Raw genomic sequence first — 16,990 nt, 5'->3', positions numbered from 1 at the left:
TGAATGGTCCGACCATCATGTTATACAAACTTTTAATTAATTAATTAATTAATTAATTAAATAAAATCAGTAGCCCATTTCAATTGGGGGATACAATTAACGAGTGGTTGCCTTTGTCTTGGAAATTACCAATCCAATCATTTTGACCATTTATTTTTTCTAAATTTAATACCACGACTGTCATTTAAATATTTTAACTTGTATATATATTCACATCTAAATAAAGTTTATTTAAGTTTTTGTATTATTTAATCTAGGACTATATTTTTTTTAAAAAATGCATATTAAAATTACTCCTATTATTTAATCTTCTAAAAAAAGGTAAATTTATAATACTAAAAAAAAAAGGAGTAAAAAGAGGTGTTTGGACGTGGCTTTTTGCTCGTCTTCTATTATTCTTAAATTCTTCAAATGAATAGAAGATGAAATTCATTGCATTTTTATTCATCACTGTTGAGATATTTTAGATATTTAGTTTTAAATTTAATAGATTTATATCTAGATTTGATCTTATTCATTAGATTAAATTACTTAAATTTGAGTCTATCGAATCTATTTTGTATTGCTTATATATAGGCTCCTTATTTAATGATCAATGAGACAATTTCATTATTTTCTCCCAAAATTTCTAACAATTAAGTTTGATTTTTATATTTGTTTTTTGTTTTTTTGTTTTTTTTTTGGTATATAATGTTTTATGTTGGGACATGAATAAAAGTTGACGGGATTTGAATTTTAGTTGGGATTTGAATAGTAAAAATTTTGAATTTGAATAGTTGTATGATGTAATATAAATAGGTGTTGATGTGATGTTTTAAATATAAAATTAATTTTTAGTATAATATAGAAATGAAAAATAGGTGTTTGATTTGATGTTTTTAGTGAAAAAAAAAATAGGATGAACTGTGAATTAAAAATCCAATGCCCCAAACAACCACACCCTTAATATATAATATTCTTTATGTCCATCAATTTTGATTATTATTATTTTTTTTATAACTTTATAAAAAAAATAATTAAAAATTGATGAACCAAATGAGTACTATATAACAATTTTAAAAGCATGCAATGAAATTGACTATTATTATTATTATTATTATTATTATTATTATTATTATTTAATTTTTTATAAATTTATAAAGAAAATAAATTAAAATTGATAAATTGAATGAGTACTATATAACAATTTTAGAAGCACGTAATGATTATATTTATTTGTATAAAAAATTTTTCTCGTTGTGTTTTGATTTTATATATTAATATAGTATTAATGTAAAAAAATATAAAATAAAATTTTTTATAATTTGAAATATGATCAAGTTTAGTATAAAAATGTATATTTTATCAGTGACAGACAAAAATGACAATATATATTATGACAAGAGTATAAAGATTTACACGTATCTGAATTTAATTTTATAAATTTAAAAATAACTATATATTTGGACAATTAAACTAAATCTTTGTAATAATAATTTAATATGAACTATATTGGGTCTCTTGCTATATTAATACAATATTTTTATAAATTTAAAAATAATTTTATTTTTAAGGACTCTATATTTTAATATATATTACATAAATACAAACTATATCTTTATTTTTCAGAAATCAGTTATATATCTACATATTTGTTCTTTGTACACATTTCAAACACTGCTGTATTGACACAGATTTACCAGCATAAAGTGAAGAATTGTAAGATTTTGTCATTTGTAAGTTTAACTTTTCAGAAGTTGACCTAATTTTCACTATTGTAGTTTTTCTAAATAGAACAGGTCTCATTTCACAAGATTTTATCTATATTTGGCAACGTGAAAAATGTAAGGTTTTGTTTTTTGTAAGTTCAACTTTTCAAAGATTGACCAATTTTTCCATCTGGTGTAGCTTTTATAAATAGAATCAGTATTTTAAATAGAATGTTTGGTTTTATGTAAGCTCAACTTTTCAAAAATTGGTCAATTTTTTCATCTTTTGCAGCTTTTATAAATAGAACTATACTGTTTTCACACAATTTTGTCTACTGTTGGCAAAGTAAAGAATGAGAAGGTTTGATCCTTTATAAGTTCCCACTATATATTTTCCAGTGTTGTGTTTGAAATTTTGTACAATTTTGAATGATTTTTTTTTTTTTTTTCATATTTTCATTCTTCTGCAAGTTGAAATAAAAATGTATAATATCGAAAAAAATTGAAATAAGATTGTCTAATTAAATTGATTTAACGTTACATTACAATTCCAACATTTGATTGATGCGCTATGTCTGGCTATCGGTTTGAGGATGTATCGTCGTGAATATTTTCAAATCTAGCCCCAAATAGTTATAAAAGTTTCATCTAAAAGCATCCGGTAAATTGAGAGTCTCACACTAATATTTACTTATTGACAAATTCAATAGTTGACAACATGAACCATGGCTAACTTAGTTGTGGTGCGCTTAAGTTCAATTTTAAAGTGCATAACAACACAGTGGTGTGCTTAATTCACATTAACATTTGTGGTTGAAAGTTGGCTGAAATATATTTACATATTATATACTATATGATTAAATAAATTTAAGTGACGTGTATAAGTGTTTCAAAAGTTATATCTTAATACGATATATATAATATGAATATTATTTTACAAAGAATAATAATATGTTTGGTTTCCATTTAAAATCAAAGTTACAACTATTTAGTTTGTATGTTCCCAATAAATTTATTATCTTATAAAATATTACATTAAAATATTATTTAAATTAAAATTCAAATAAAAAGACTAATTTCAAATCAAAATCAAATAAATCCAATGTTTATACAATACAAATAAATAGAATATATATGTTTATAGATTATTAATATAAATCAATTTTATAAAAAATGAGAAAACTATATGAATTTACATTTTTATTTAAAATGATAAAAATAAAAAATATTAGAAAATTTAGTTTAATTTTATGTTGGTGAATCCCATAAATATTATACTTGATTGCAAATCAAAAGATCTGAAACAAACTAAAGTAAAAATTCAAAATCAGAACTAAAAAGAATTAACAAGAAAATTGTGGAAACCTGGAATAAGTTATAGATAATTAATTGATTGAAGTGAAACAATTAGATAGTTTACAACAATTGACTCACGTATCTCTACTCGACTTCCAACTCAATTTTAATAAAGTTACTGATATTTCAGAGAAATCAAAGAGTTACAAAAAAAAAAAAAAAAGAGTTCGATTTGCAAATATCTAATTATAGATTGGATATGAAATAGATAGTTCATCGAGACTCAAGAGTTTGGGATCAAAATTGATATTATAGTTATAATTGAGAGTAAATTTGATTTTAAATTGAATAAGATTGAAAATTAAATTAAAAACCTTCAAATAGCAAATCGAATCATATGATTGAAACAATATTCAAATGTTGTGGCATTGATGAATTGTCTTACCAAGGACAAATCTAAACAACAATTGGATACACAAGTTTGTGCGAAAGATTTGTGAGTCTTTGGGTAAGAGATCGTAAGAGGATTTGAGTTGAATTTTGGAAGAAAAATTCAGTGGTATTATAGTATTATTTTGTTGGTAAATTTCACTTAAAATTAGTTTCCTAAAAGTAGGATTTTAGATTCGAATTAGATCAATAAATTATTACACAAATATAATATATATCATATATTAATACAATTTTTTTTATAAACGTAAAATGATTATATTTATAGGGGTTCTATATTTTAATATATATATATATATTGCATAAATACAAACTAGATTTTTATTTTTCAAAAATAAATTATTGTATCTGTACATCAGTTCCTTGTACACCTCAAACACTGTTGTATTGATATAACTTTACCAACATCAAACCAAAAATTGAAAGATTTGATCTTTTGTTAGCTAAACTTTTCAGAGATTGACCCATTTATTCTAAAAAGATATTTTAGATTAATAAAGAAGAATAATAATACATTCTCCCTCGGGCAACAATGTAGGCGTTTCTTATTTTTGTTTGTTCCATGACAAAATATACAATTTTCTTTTCTGTAAATTTAACTACACGACATATTATTTATATAATTATTAAATTAAATCGTATAGGTAAAAAAACTATAAGCAATTTAAATGCTATTATTTTTTTTCTCTAAAAATTTTGTTAAAAAAATAATTATTTATTTTATTACCGAACAAAGAGAATATATATTTATTTTTTTTAAATGTAATTTGCAACTATTACATAGTGAATAAACGAAAATCGAACTTCAAAATCGTGAATTCTAAAACTAATTCGTAACACTGCTTAGTGTTGGATAACTAAAAATGCTAAGTAGTTATGGATTTGAAATTTAAGTTCAAAATAAAACTTTAAATATTTTAAACATATTGATATTAAAAATAAATTGAAAATATTTGTATTAAATAATGTTAGAGATTATAATAAAACAAATAAAAGCAAAAGAAAATTACAATTAATTAGATATGTATACACTTTCTACAAATTTCATTATAATATTGACACCTACTATTGATACTAATAGATATTTAATCTTGAAAAATAAATATCATAAATAATTTATTCAATTATTACACAAATATAATATGTTATATAAATTTTTATAAATTTAAAACAATTCTATTTTTAGGGATTATATATATATATTATATAAATACAAACTAAATATTTATATTTTAGAAATCAATAATTATATTTGCACATCAGTTCCTTGTATGCACTTTAAATATTATTGTGTTAGCACAGCTTTACCGAAATAAAGTGAAGCATTGCAAGATTTGGTCCTTTGTAAGCTCAACTTTTCAGAGGTTGAGCTAATCTTCATCATCAATTACAGCTTTTCTCAATAAAACAGGTCTGCTTTCACAATATTTTGTCTATTTTTAGCAAAGTGAAAAATTGGAAGGTTTGGTTTTTTGTAAGCTCAACTTTTCAAAGGTTGATCAACTTTTTCATCATTAGTTACAGCTTTTCATAATAGAACCAGATTGTTTTCACACGATTTTGTCTACTTTTGACCAAGTAAAAAATGAGAAGGTTTGACCCTTTGTAAGTTCCCATCAAATCTTTCAGTGGTGTGTCTGAAATTAAGTACAATCTTGAATGATTTTTTTTTTTCATTCTTCTGCAAGTTGAAATAAAATTGTACAATATCGAATAAAACAGTCTAATTAAATTGATTTAATGTTTTATAATGTTGCATGTACAATTCCAAGACTTGATTAATGTGTTATGTCTGGCTATCGGTTTAAGGATGTATCATATGGATATTTTTCGAATCTAACCCTAATAATCATAAAAGTTTCATTCAAAAGCGTCCGGTGAATTGAGAGTCTCACACTTACATTTACTTATTAGCAACATTTGTGGTTGAAAGTTAAGCGAAAATATATTTATATATTATATACTATATGATTAAATAAATTTAAATGACGTGTCTAAGTGTTTCAAAAGTTATATTTTAATAAGATATATTTAATATAAATATTATTTTACAAAAAAATAATGATATGTTTGATTTTCATTTAAAATTAAAGTTACAACTATTTAGTTTGTATATTCTCAATAAAATTATTATCTTACAAAATATCATATCAAAATATTATTTAAAATAAAATTCAAATCAAAAGACTAATTTCAAATCAAAATCAAATAAATTCAATGTTTATAAAATACAAATAAATTAAATATATATATTTATAGATAATTAATATAATTCAATTTTATAAAAAATGAGAAAACTATATGAATTTATATTTTCATTAAAAATGATAAAAATATGAAAATATTATAAAATTTAGTTTAAATTTATGTTGGTGCATCCCATAAATATTATATTTGATTGCAAATCAAAATATATGAAACAAACTAAAGTAAAGATTCAAAATCAGAATCGAAGTTGTTACACTAGATGAAGAATTAACAATAAAATTGTGGAAATTTGGAGTAAGCTACAGAAAATTAATTGGTTTAAGTGAAACAATTAGATAGTTTACACAAATTGACTCATGTATCTCTACTCTGACTTCCAACTCAATTTTAATAAAGTTACTTATATTTCAAAGAAATTAAAGAGATAGAAAAAAGAGTTCAATGTGCAAATATTTAATTATAGATTGGATGTGAGATAAATAGTTCATCGAGACTCAAGCGTTTGGGATCAAAGTTGATATTATAGTTATTCTTGAGAATAAATTGGGTTTTAAATCGAACAAGATTGAAAATTAAATTTAAAACCTTCAAATAGCAAATCGAATCATATGATTGAGACAATATTTAAATGTTGCGGCATTGATGAGTTGTCTTACAAATGACAAATTTAAACAACAATTGGATATACAAGTTTGTACGAAATGTTTGTGAGTCTTTGGGTGAGAGATCATAAGAGGACTTGAGTTGAATTTTGGAAGAAAAATTCAGTCGTATTATAATATTATTTTGTTGGTAAATTTCACTTAAATTGGTATCATAAAAATAGGATTTTAGATTCGAACTAGATCAATAAATTATTACACAAATATAATATATGTCATATATTAATACAATTTTTTTAAAAAAAAATTAAAATGATTCTATTTTTAGGGGCTTTATATTTTAATATATATATATTATATAAATACAAGATCTTTATTTTTCAAAAATCATCTGTACATCAGTTCCTTATGCACTTTAAACATTGTTGTATTGACACAGCTTTACCAGCATCAAATAAAAAATTGGAAGATTTGATCTTTTGTTAACTAAATTTTTCAGAGGTTGATCCACTTTTTCATCATCTGTTGTAGCTTTTCTGAATAAAACAGGTCTGCTTTCACATGATTTTGTCTACTTTTGGCAAAGTGAAAACTTGGAATGTTTGGTCATTTGTAAGTTCCCACCCAATATTTCATTGTTGTGATTGAAATCAAGTATAATTTTGAAGGGATTTTTTTTTTTTTGTATTTTTATTCTTTGCAAGTTGAAACAAAATTGTATAATATCCAATAAAACAGTCTAATTAAATTGATTTAATGTTACATAATGTCGAATGTACATTCCCAACACTTGACTAATGCGCTCCGTCTTAGAGGATGTATCGTCTAAGATATTTTCGATTCTAATTTCAATAGTCGAAAAAGCTCTATCCAAAAGCATCCAATGAATTGATAGTCTTACACTAACATTACTTATTGCCAAGTCCAATAGTTAACAACATGATTTATAAATAACTTAGTTGTGGTGTGCTTAATTAACAATAAAACTGGTGGTTGAAAGTTGATATAAATATATTTATATATTATACACTATATGATTAAATAAATTTAAGAGATATATATAAGTGTCTCAAAAGTTATATTTTAATAAGATATATCTAATATGAATATTATTTTACGGAGAATAATGATATGTTTAGTTTCTATTTAAAATCAAAATCACAAATATTTCCAATAAAGTTATTGTTTTATAAAATATCACATTAAAATATTATTTAAAAAAAAATTCAAATCAAAATCAAATAAATTCAATGTTTTATATAATAGAAATAAATAAAATATATATGTTTAGAGATAATTAACGTAAATCAATTTTATAAAAAAAAATGAGAAACTTGTATGAATGTATATTTTTATTAGAAATTAAAAAAAAAATAATATTTTAGAAATTTTAGTTTGATTTTATGTCGATGTATCTATAATATTATACTTGATTGTAAACCAAAAGATTAGAAACAAACCACCTTAAATTAGCGATATTGTAACATCTACCTAACACTACATGGAGTAAGCAATACAAAATTAATTGGTTGAAGTGGAACAATTAGTTAGTTCACACCAATTGATTCACATGTCTCTAATTGACTTCCAACTCAATTTTGTTAAAAATATATATATATATATATATACAAATAAAACAAAGAAAACAAAAAAAATACTGATGTTTCAGATAAATCAAATAGTTAGAAAAAGATAGTTCAATTTTCAAATATTTAGTTATAGATTGGATGTGAGATAGATGGTTCATCGAGAGAGCTAGAGATCAAAGTTGATATTCTAGCTAATATTGACACTGAGTTTGATTTTAAACTAAATAAAATTGAAAATTAAGTTTAAAACCTTCAAATCGCAAATCAAATCATATGATTGGGACAATATTCAGATATTGTGGCATTGATGAGTTGCTTTACGATGGACAAATCCAAACAACAATTGGATATATAGGTTTGTGTGAAAAGTTTGTGAGTTTTTTAGTGAGAGATCGTAAGAGGATTTGAAGTGAATTTTGGAAGAAAAATTCAGTCATATTATAATATTATTTGGTTGATGAATTTCATTTAAATTGGTATTCTGAAAATAGAATTTTATATTTGAACTGGATCAATAGATTATTGTGTTATTTACTTTCTGCTTGCTAATTTTTCTTTAGACAAAAATGACAATAATATTCATATCATATCTAAAATTAAAATTCATTAAAAATGTTCATTATACAAGTGCAAGCACTCAAATTATACTTCAACAGAAGATTATAAGTGAATCTAACTTATAATTATATTTGAAAAAAATATTAAATTCACAGTGCTAAAAATATTTGGGAAGCTAATATTTTTTTTTGCATAAAAATACGTACAAACATGAATGTTCATTTTTTTTTTTTTTGTCGATAGTAATAGTAGGTGTGTTACTCCAACAAATTGTTTTGCTCTATTGTTCAAAAAATATTTATATTTTTATATAATTTTTTATTATTGATATAATATTTATATCTAATATATAAATGTATTTATCTAAAAATACAAAATAATACATTCATTATCAAACCACATTATTTGAAAAATATAAATATAAACTAAAAGTACCCAAATTTTTACACAATTAATTTTTATTATTTTGTTCCATATTTATTTTCTACTCAGATGAAATACTAATTATCGGTAGGTGACGGATCATTATTAAGAAAACTTATGTGAATATAAATAAATAAATATTTTTTCTCTTTTGCCTTTTATTTCCAAATTCTTTTATAAATATACTTAATTAACAAGAAAATTGTGAAGATGTTGTAACATCCATCCCACGTTAGTTGGAGTAAGCGACAAAAAATTAATTGGTTGAAGTGAAACAATTAGCTAGTTTACACCAACTGACGTATCTCAACTTGACTTTCAACTTAATTAAAAGAAAAAAAAACACCGATATTTCAGATAAATCAAACAGTTAAAAAAAAGAAAATTCGATTTACAAATATTTAGTTATAGACTAGAGGTGAGGTAGATAGTTTATCGTGACTCAAGAGCTTGGGATTAAAGTTGATATTCTAGATTTCTTTAGAGTGAGTTTGGTTTGAAATTGAACAAAATTGAAAATTTAATTTAAAACCTTCAATTAGCAAATCATATTATATGATTGAGACAATATTTAAATATTGCGGCATTGATGAGTCGTCTTACTGGGGACAAATCCAACCAACATTTGGATACACAGATTTGTAAAAATGTTTGTGAGTTTTGAGTGGTAGATAGTAAAAGGAGTTCAGTTAAATTTTGGAAGAAAAACTCAATCCAATTATAAGATTATTTGGTTGAAAGATTTCACTTAAATTGGTATTCTTATAATAGGATTTTATATTCGAACTTAATTAATAAATTATTATTTTCGTACTTTTTACTTACTATTTTTTTATTTGACAAAAGTGACAACGTTCACATCATACATAAAATTAAATTTCATTTGAAATATCAATTGTATAAGTGCAAAACTCAAATTATAACCGAACATAATTTTATAAGTGAATCCAACTAATAGAAATATTTGAGAAAAATATTGAAGCATAGTGCTAAAAGTATTTGGGAAACTAATATTTTTTTACATGAAAATACCTACGTAGATGAATGTTTATTTTTATTTTTTTTTGTTAACAGTAAACATATTTATCCAACAAAATTAACATATTTTTTTTAAATTACAATAAAATTCAATATATAATTGTTATATTCTTTTATTCAAAAAATATTTATATTTAAATATAATTTTTTATATCTAATATAAAAATATATTTATAATACATTTATTATCTAATCACATTACTCAAAAAATACAAAAATAAACTAAAAGTACCCAAATTTTACCAATTAAGTTTTATTATTTTTTACATATTTATTTGATAGTCAGATTTAGCACTAATTATTAGTAGTGATAGATAATCGTTAAGAAAGCAAATTATATAGTCACATATATATGAATAAGTAAATAATTTCTCTTTCATCTTTTATGTCCAATTTTCTATAAATATAATTAATAAAATTAAGTAATTAATTTAAAAGTTACTTATTTACAATTTTAAAATATAATTAAAATATATAATATTTTTTAAAAAATATATAATTAAAATATAATTTAAAAAAATTAAAAATAATAAACAAATAAAATGAAACGAAAAAAAGTATTTATAAGAGGCCCCACCACCTTAGGACGTTCCTTTGTCGAGTAAAAATAAAATGTAGGGACATGAATTTTTGTCGCGACATGAATCACGTGACCTGGTGCAATAAAATACGTATATCACGGATCAATAATTATACGTATAGATACGTAGAACGAACTGCGTAGCGGATAAAGATACGTATGTATGTGTAAGAAAGGCGGACACGTATTACACTGAACGAAGGGGGTCTGGACACGAGGGTCTTCCACGTGTCTATCTCACGTGCCTTGCTTCACACAAAGCCCCCCTCCCCTACCCACTTCATCCACATCCCCTTTTTAATTTTTTACCTTATGCTGTGTTTGTTTGAAAATTGTAACAAGGATATTTATTATTTACAATTTTTTATAAAAATGTATTAAAAATATATTATATTAAAAAGTAATTTGAATTTAACATATTAGTATATCATTATATTTATCAAAAAAATTTATTTAAAATTTTAAAATTTAACTCTTAACCTACAAATACACATCTGCGTATGACTGCAGATTTTTATTTGATTGCAATATTTTATAAGTGGTAAATTTAAATTTCAATAAAAATGTAATTTATAAACATAGAAATCTATATAATATAATATAAATAAACAACTGGTTAGCAATTTATATATACGATATTTATGTACATATATTTAAGAAATGATAATAAAATTTTAATACATTATCACTTGTTTAAAAAATCATTTAAACAAAAAAGTGAGAATTTATTTATTTATTTCCAATTATTGTAATTATAATAAAATTATAGTAAATAATAATTATAAATATTATTTTTTTAAGAAAAACATTTTGATTTTTTGTGATAAATAGCCAATTTCGACAAACAATGAAATTACACGCGTTTATGAATTGAATAACATTGGAATTTGAAAGACTGTTGCATTTGTTTGTATAACTGAATTAGAAAGATGATAGGGTGCATTATTTTTCTTTTAATTTTTTTCTTCTTAAATATAATGTATTTTTAATATGTGTCTGATCTAGGTGACGTGTATTGCTCACAACCATATATACGTTGGTATATTTTCTGTCCGACCCGTAAGACTCGAATCCGACCCGATTTATCAAAATATAATCTGAATCTGGTTCTCTCCCGGCAATTTAGACGGGTTCATTCTTCCCCCAAATCTGTTCTTATACCGATGCGATAAAACCAGATTTAAATCTCTTCATTTGAATCACATCGTTTTCTCAACAGGTTTGCTTATATCCCTATACTTTTGGATGTTTATCTTCTTCCCACCTCCTCTGTGTCTGTTATATTCTTTAAAATACCAGTAAAATCGATGTTCTGGTGTTCTTTTGTGGAGGTTATTTTCAACCTAATTCTAATTTAGTCAGTTTGATTTTTGTCCATCGGTCTGGATTTTTTGGGTACCAACAGGTTTTTTGGTGTTCCGATGTTTTTTTGGGTGTTTATCTTCTTCCCATCTCCTATGTGTCTGTTATTTTCTCAATAGGTTTGCTTATATCCCTATTCTTTTGGGTGTTTATCTTCTTCCCACATCCTCTGTGTTTGTTATATTCTTTAAAATACCAGTAAAATCAATGTTCTGGTGTTCTTCTGTGGAGGTTATTTTCAATCTTATTCCAATTTAGTCAGTTCGATTTCTGTCCATCGATCTGGATTTTTTTGGGTACCAACGATCAAAATTTTGTAGTGTCGGCGACGTAGAATGACTTGGAGTTTGGTGAAGGGGATTGACTGTGATCTGAGCCTACTGATTTGATCAAATTTTTGTTTTAATTTCTTTATTCTTTATTTAGATTTTTGAAATCACTTAATTTTGTAATCTGCTAATAATTTATATTGAGAATCCTTATTTTGCAGATTTACAGGTGTTCCAAAAAAACTCAACAATATGCTTAGACGTCAATGTTGTGTTATTTTTTCTTATTATTATTCTTTTTTAAAAACAAAGATTGAATATCTAAATAACATTGGATCTATCTAATTTAGTTAGTACTGTGTTTTATGAAGTAAAAGTAATATGCTCTGTTTATTTTTTAAACTAGTATCTAAAAAATTATATTGGGTGTTCTATAAAATATATACTTCATTATGTTTCAAATCGTAGAAATATGTATAGTATTCTACTATAATACGGTAATACTGTAAACAGTATACGTTTATTTTTAGTGCCATGTAATGATATATTCGGTCTTTTTTTTTTAAATAAAAGTATGATGAGACATAAAGTAAGAATATTTGTGAAAAAAAATAGAGTGTTTAATTAAATAGTTATTTTGTAATTTGACGTTTAAAAATAGAAATATGTATATTTTTGAACATAGTAAGTATATATTATAATCTATATTGCTTTGTTAGTTTCTTAAATAACATTAATTCAAAATTTCATAAAATACCAATAAAAAGGTTAAGAAAACTCATCTTTTAAATATACCTATATATTATTTGGATTTTTCATAATTATTATCCGAGCAATTGAATATACTTTTTAAAAATTTGAATTATGTTATATAAAAAAATCAACATTCTAACGATCGTTTTAAATGTGAAACAAACGCCCCTAGTATTTAATTAATTTTTTTTAATTTACTATTAGTACAAAATATTTACTAAGTTCATTGATAATTTTATTTTTTAAATCCAATTATTTTAAATTATATAATTTTCTCATACATGTAAATTTTAATTTTTTGAAATATTTTGAACTGTGAAATATTAATACAAAATCTAAGAGGTCGTAGGCAAACAAATACGATTGTAATAGAAAAAAAGAAATTGCACACACAATGAATTTGCTTGAATTTGTTTAAAATCAAAATTTTATAATTTAAATTCAAATTCAATTTTAAACCAAATTTAATGAGTTGATTCTTCTAGAAGTATACTAATTTCAGTAAAAAATATATATATTTATATTTTTCAATAAATATATACTACATTTTCCACAAGATATTTAACAAATAATAAAATTTGTTTTACCTGAAAAAAAAAAAAAATTACAAATTTTCAATAATTAATATATATTTTTTTATGTCTTTGTAATTTATGTAAAAATTTAGAAAATATATATTTTAGTATTAGTATATATTTATTTTTACTATACGAAATAAATACTTTTAAGTGAGACAAATATACATAGTAAAAAATATATCTTTCAATCGGGACATAAATAATATATAAATTCAATTATTCTTAAAATTGTGTTTGTTTGTGGGGCTTTTGTTTTTTATTTAAATTTTGAATAGTAAATTAAAATTAAAATAATTATTTAATATAATATAAATATATCAAATTTTAAGTATAATATTATAAATTAAAAAATAAATATTTGATTTAATATATAAAAATAATATATTTTAAAATTATAAAATTCAATCTAAAAACCCACAAACGCACCATTGTAAAAGGCTTATTTGGGTTTTCTTTTTTCTTTTAGTTTGAATTTAAGTTTTGATTTACATGGTATCTTAATTTTATATTTTATTTAATTAACATTAAGTTTTCATTTTAAAACAAAAAAAACAATGAAAATGAGCAGTAATGTTTATTATATTTTTTTTTTTTGAACAATATTACATTTTCATTAAAAAAAAACATATATAGTGTTGGGCCGATTCCGGCCTGAGCAGCCCGGTCCGGTTCTTGAATGTTTGGTCCAGAAGGAATTAACGTTATAAATCAGGAGGTTTATGACCGATTTTTTAAACTGGACCCAATTCTCGAGTTAGAGTGGACCGGGCCAGATCCGTACCGGCCCACTCTACACCTTGAACTCGTATTACTAAATAATACTTGGATCTGAAATTGCGAAAACCCTCCGAAGTAGAAACTCCAGCGAGAAACGTCTGACTTCCCTCGGCATACTTCGATCGATTCTCCCAACAAGGTCTGTTTATCGCAATTGTTTACGCTGTTTGGCGAGGTATTGATTTTCTGTAGTTTTAGTCTGCTAATGATTTTGTAAAATCGATTTCGTATGAGGCCGCTGTAATTTGTCGATCTGAAAGTTTTTATTAGTTGTGACTCCGTAATTCCGTTTCTCTTTTAAATGAATATGGCGTTTTTGCAATCTGATTGAAATCGTGTAGTTTGCGTCTGGAATATCTTTGCATCCGGTTTGTAGGTGTGGATTTTGGTTAACTATGTTTCCCTAATTGAACTTTTTTTTTTTTTTTCCGAATGTGATTGGTATGATATGTTGTTGTATGCTTCATAAATTATGCTAATTTTACTGTTTATACTGCTGAATTGGGCGTTGAAATTTGGATTCATTTGTGCTTTGATATGTTTGTAAAATGAATTGTTCTAACAATTAATATATATATATAATTTCTCTAAGCATTTACTCAATCCTGCAGATGATTTCTCCATGGTTGTTCTCTGTACTTCTTGATTCGAAGTCATATATATGTATTGGATTTGCAAGTTGTTTATCCCAAGTTAAATTCATTGTTGGGGATTTTTCACACACACAATATTACAGTTTAATTTGATGCCTCTCAACATTCCTGATATGCAAGTCAACTCAATATTTTCCACAGCAACAAATTTGTACGATTGGCACACTTGTGTGGTGATAAATACAAGTGGATCATAGCAACTTATATTATGAACTTGCATTCTATAAAGATAGCACTGCACAAGTGGAAATTTTGTTATTATCCAATATCGAATCGCCTAAATTGCATACCAAGTTTGGTTTATTGAAGTGTGACAAATAGATTCTACTTTTATTTGTAGCATGTTTAAATAGTTGTTGAATTTTATATTTTCTATAGAAAAATAGTGCCAAAATGGATATAATCGATGCCACCAAGCACCCGTGATAAATGGATAGCGTTTGTTGTTATAATTGATTTTAAAAATGAGGGTTTTGTCCGTTGAACTAAATAATACTATGATATGCACATTGTGGAAATTATTATATTGATCTATCACAAAACATCTTACGGGTTGTTTGTTTAGTGTTTTGATTTGAAATTTTTGGTGTGTTTGTTTACTGATATTGTTTGAAAATACATTTTTTTATGTGAGGTGTAGGAAATTGTGTAAATAATATAAAAATAAGGATTCTATTAATTTTTTTGAAAAATATGTTATGGGGAATTGTGGAAGAACAAATATGTGAGGTATAGGAAATTATGTAAGTAATATAAAAAATAATATTTTATGTTGATTGTTGACTTTTATGAAAGAATAAAATATATATTGAAAATTGTGTCGGAAAAAAATATTGGAAGAACAAAGCCTTAAAATTTTTAGTTTGTAAATTTATATAATAGTATGTGATTGTGATGACCTAAATAGTGTGATGTTTTGATAGTTTTAGAGTTTTGGAAAATTTTGGGAGAATAGTAAAAGGTTAGTATTTGGTGGGATATTTTGTTAGAGAAAATTGTGTTTATCGTGATTTTTTTTTAAAAGTTACTGTTGATAAAATAGCTGCAAAAATTCCAAAAATATCTGTGTAAACAAAGAGCTGAAATAGTTATTATACATGCTTGTTTGTGTGTATAAGTAAATATACTGCTTCTTTATATATTTATCTTTTACATAATACAATAATTCTATATTTAGCTATCACCTCTCCCATCTCAGGTTATAAATTTCAATTGAATGAAAGTAGTACAATCATCGATGCTTTTGTGCATTTGCATCTTGTACATAAGTTTTCTAACATCTTTTACACATACTGATCGACCCTAAAACTCTCGAAACATTCAATGCACAGACATGGCAACAGGCGGAGCTGGTCCACAGCGAGGCACTGCTGCTGCAGCGGCAGCTAATCTTCGTAGACGGAGAACAGGTGGCGGAGGCGCAGGAGGAGCTGGCGGAGCCGGTGGGACAATGCTCCAATTCTACACGGATGATGCCCCGGGACTCAAGATTTCTCCCAACGTCGTTCTTGTCATGAGCATTGGTTTCATTGCATTTGTCGCCATACTTCACGTCGTCGGTAAGCTTTACTTTGTCCGCAAAGACTAGAGTTTAGTGGTTGATCGACTCTTTGTTTTTGTTTTATTGAGAAAGTGTGGTTTTTTTTTGTTTGGTTGCTTCGTTTGGATCCCTTTCGAATGTTTAAGATATATATATTTATTTGTGGGATTCTTTTTATTATTTGAACTATGAATTGGAATGAATTATCAGGTGTTAGATTGTTTTATTTGAAATATAATAAAAGAAATATAAAGTAAACAAAAATTATATTCAAAAAGAACATTGAGCCAGCATTCGTTCTTGTTTATAAGTATTTATTCTTACTGTTTTGTTTTCGATCTTTATGAATACAACATTTTTACGGTCTATTAACTAATTAACAGAATTATTGTAATGAATTCAAATGGAAGAAAATTTTCTATTGGTAAATGAATTTGGATTTATTGACTCACTTATAAAACCTGATTCCAAAATCTGATTTTTTTTTTTTTTTTTTTGTATTTTTTGTAGTCTACCGGTTAATGAAATAAAAAGACATGTACAAATCATGGATTAAAATCAAAATCTCCTCCTTTAACTTGCACATATCCTCTGTCTTTTCCCTGGCCTGGCTAAGACTCGCGCGT

At 24.5% G+C, this 16,990-nt stretch overlaps 1 protein-coding gene across 2 annotated transcripts; it reads left to right on the top strand.

The window, feature by feature from the left end:
• Nucleotides 1–13,980: 13,980 nt before the first annotated feature.
• LOC127252677 (protein transport protein Sec61 subunit beta-like) lies at nucleotides 13,981–16,573 on the top strand. Of its 2 annotated transcripts, none has more exons than XM_051276958.1 (2): nucleotides 13,981–14,346; nucleotides 16,156–16,573. In XM_051276958.1, exon 2 carries the CDS (start codon nucleotides 16,158–16,160, stop codon nucleotides 16,410–16,412), a length of 255 nt encoding a protein of 84 aa, XP_051132915.1. In that variant the 5' UTR covers nucleotides 13,981–14,346; nucleotides 16,156–16,157; the 3' UTR covers nucleotides 16,413–16,573. The 2 variants fall into 2 exon arrangements, with proteins under 2 accessions (XP_051132915.1, XP_051132914.1); XM_051276957.1 differs by having other exon boundaries at nucleotides 14,015–14,310.
• Nucleotides 16,574–16,990: the final 417 nt, after the last annotated feature.

Source organism: Andrographis paniculata, unplaced genomic scaffold (assembly GCF_009805555.1).
Source record: "Andrographis paniculata isolate CXL003 unplaced genomic scaffold, ASM980555v1 Contig46END, whole genome shotgun sequence".
Classification (NCBI taxonomy): Eukaryota; Viridiplantae; Streptophyta; class Magnoliopsida; order Lamiales; family Acanthaceae; genus Andrographis; species Andrographis paniculata.
Note: the sequence above shows the minus strand (reverse complement) of the source record. Positions and strands in the feature narration are given on the sequence as shown.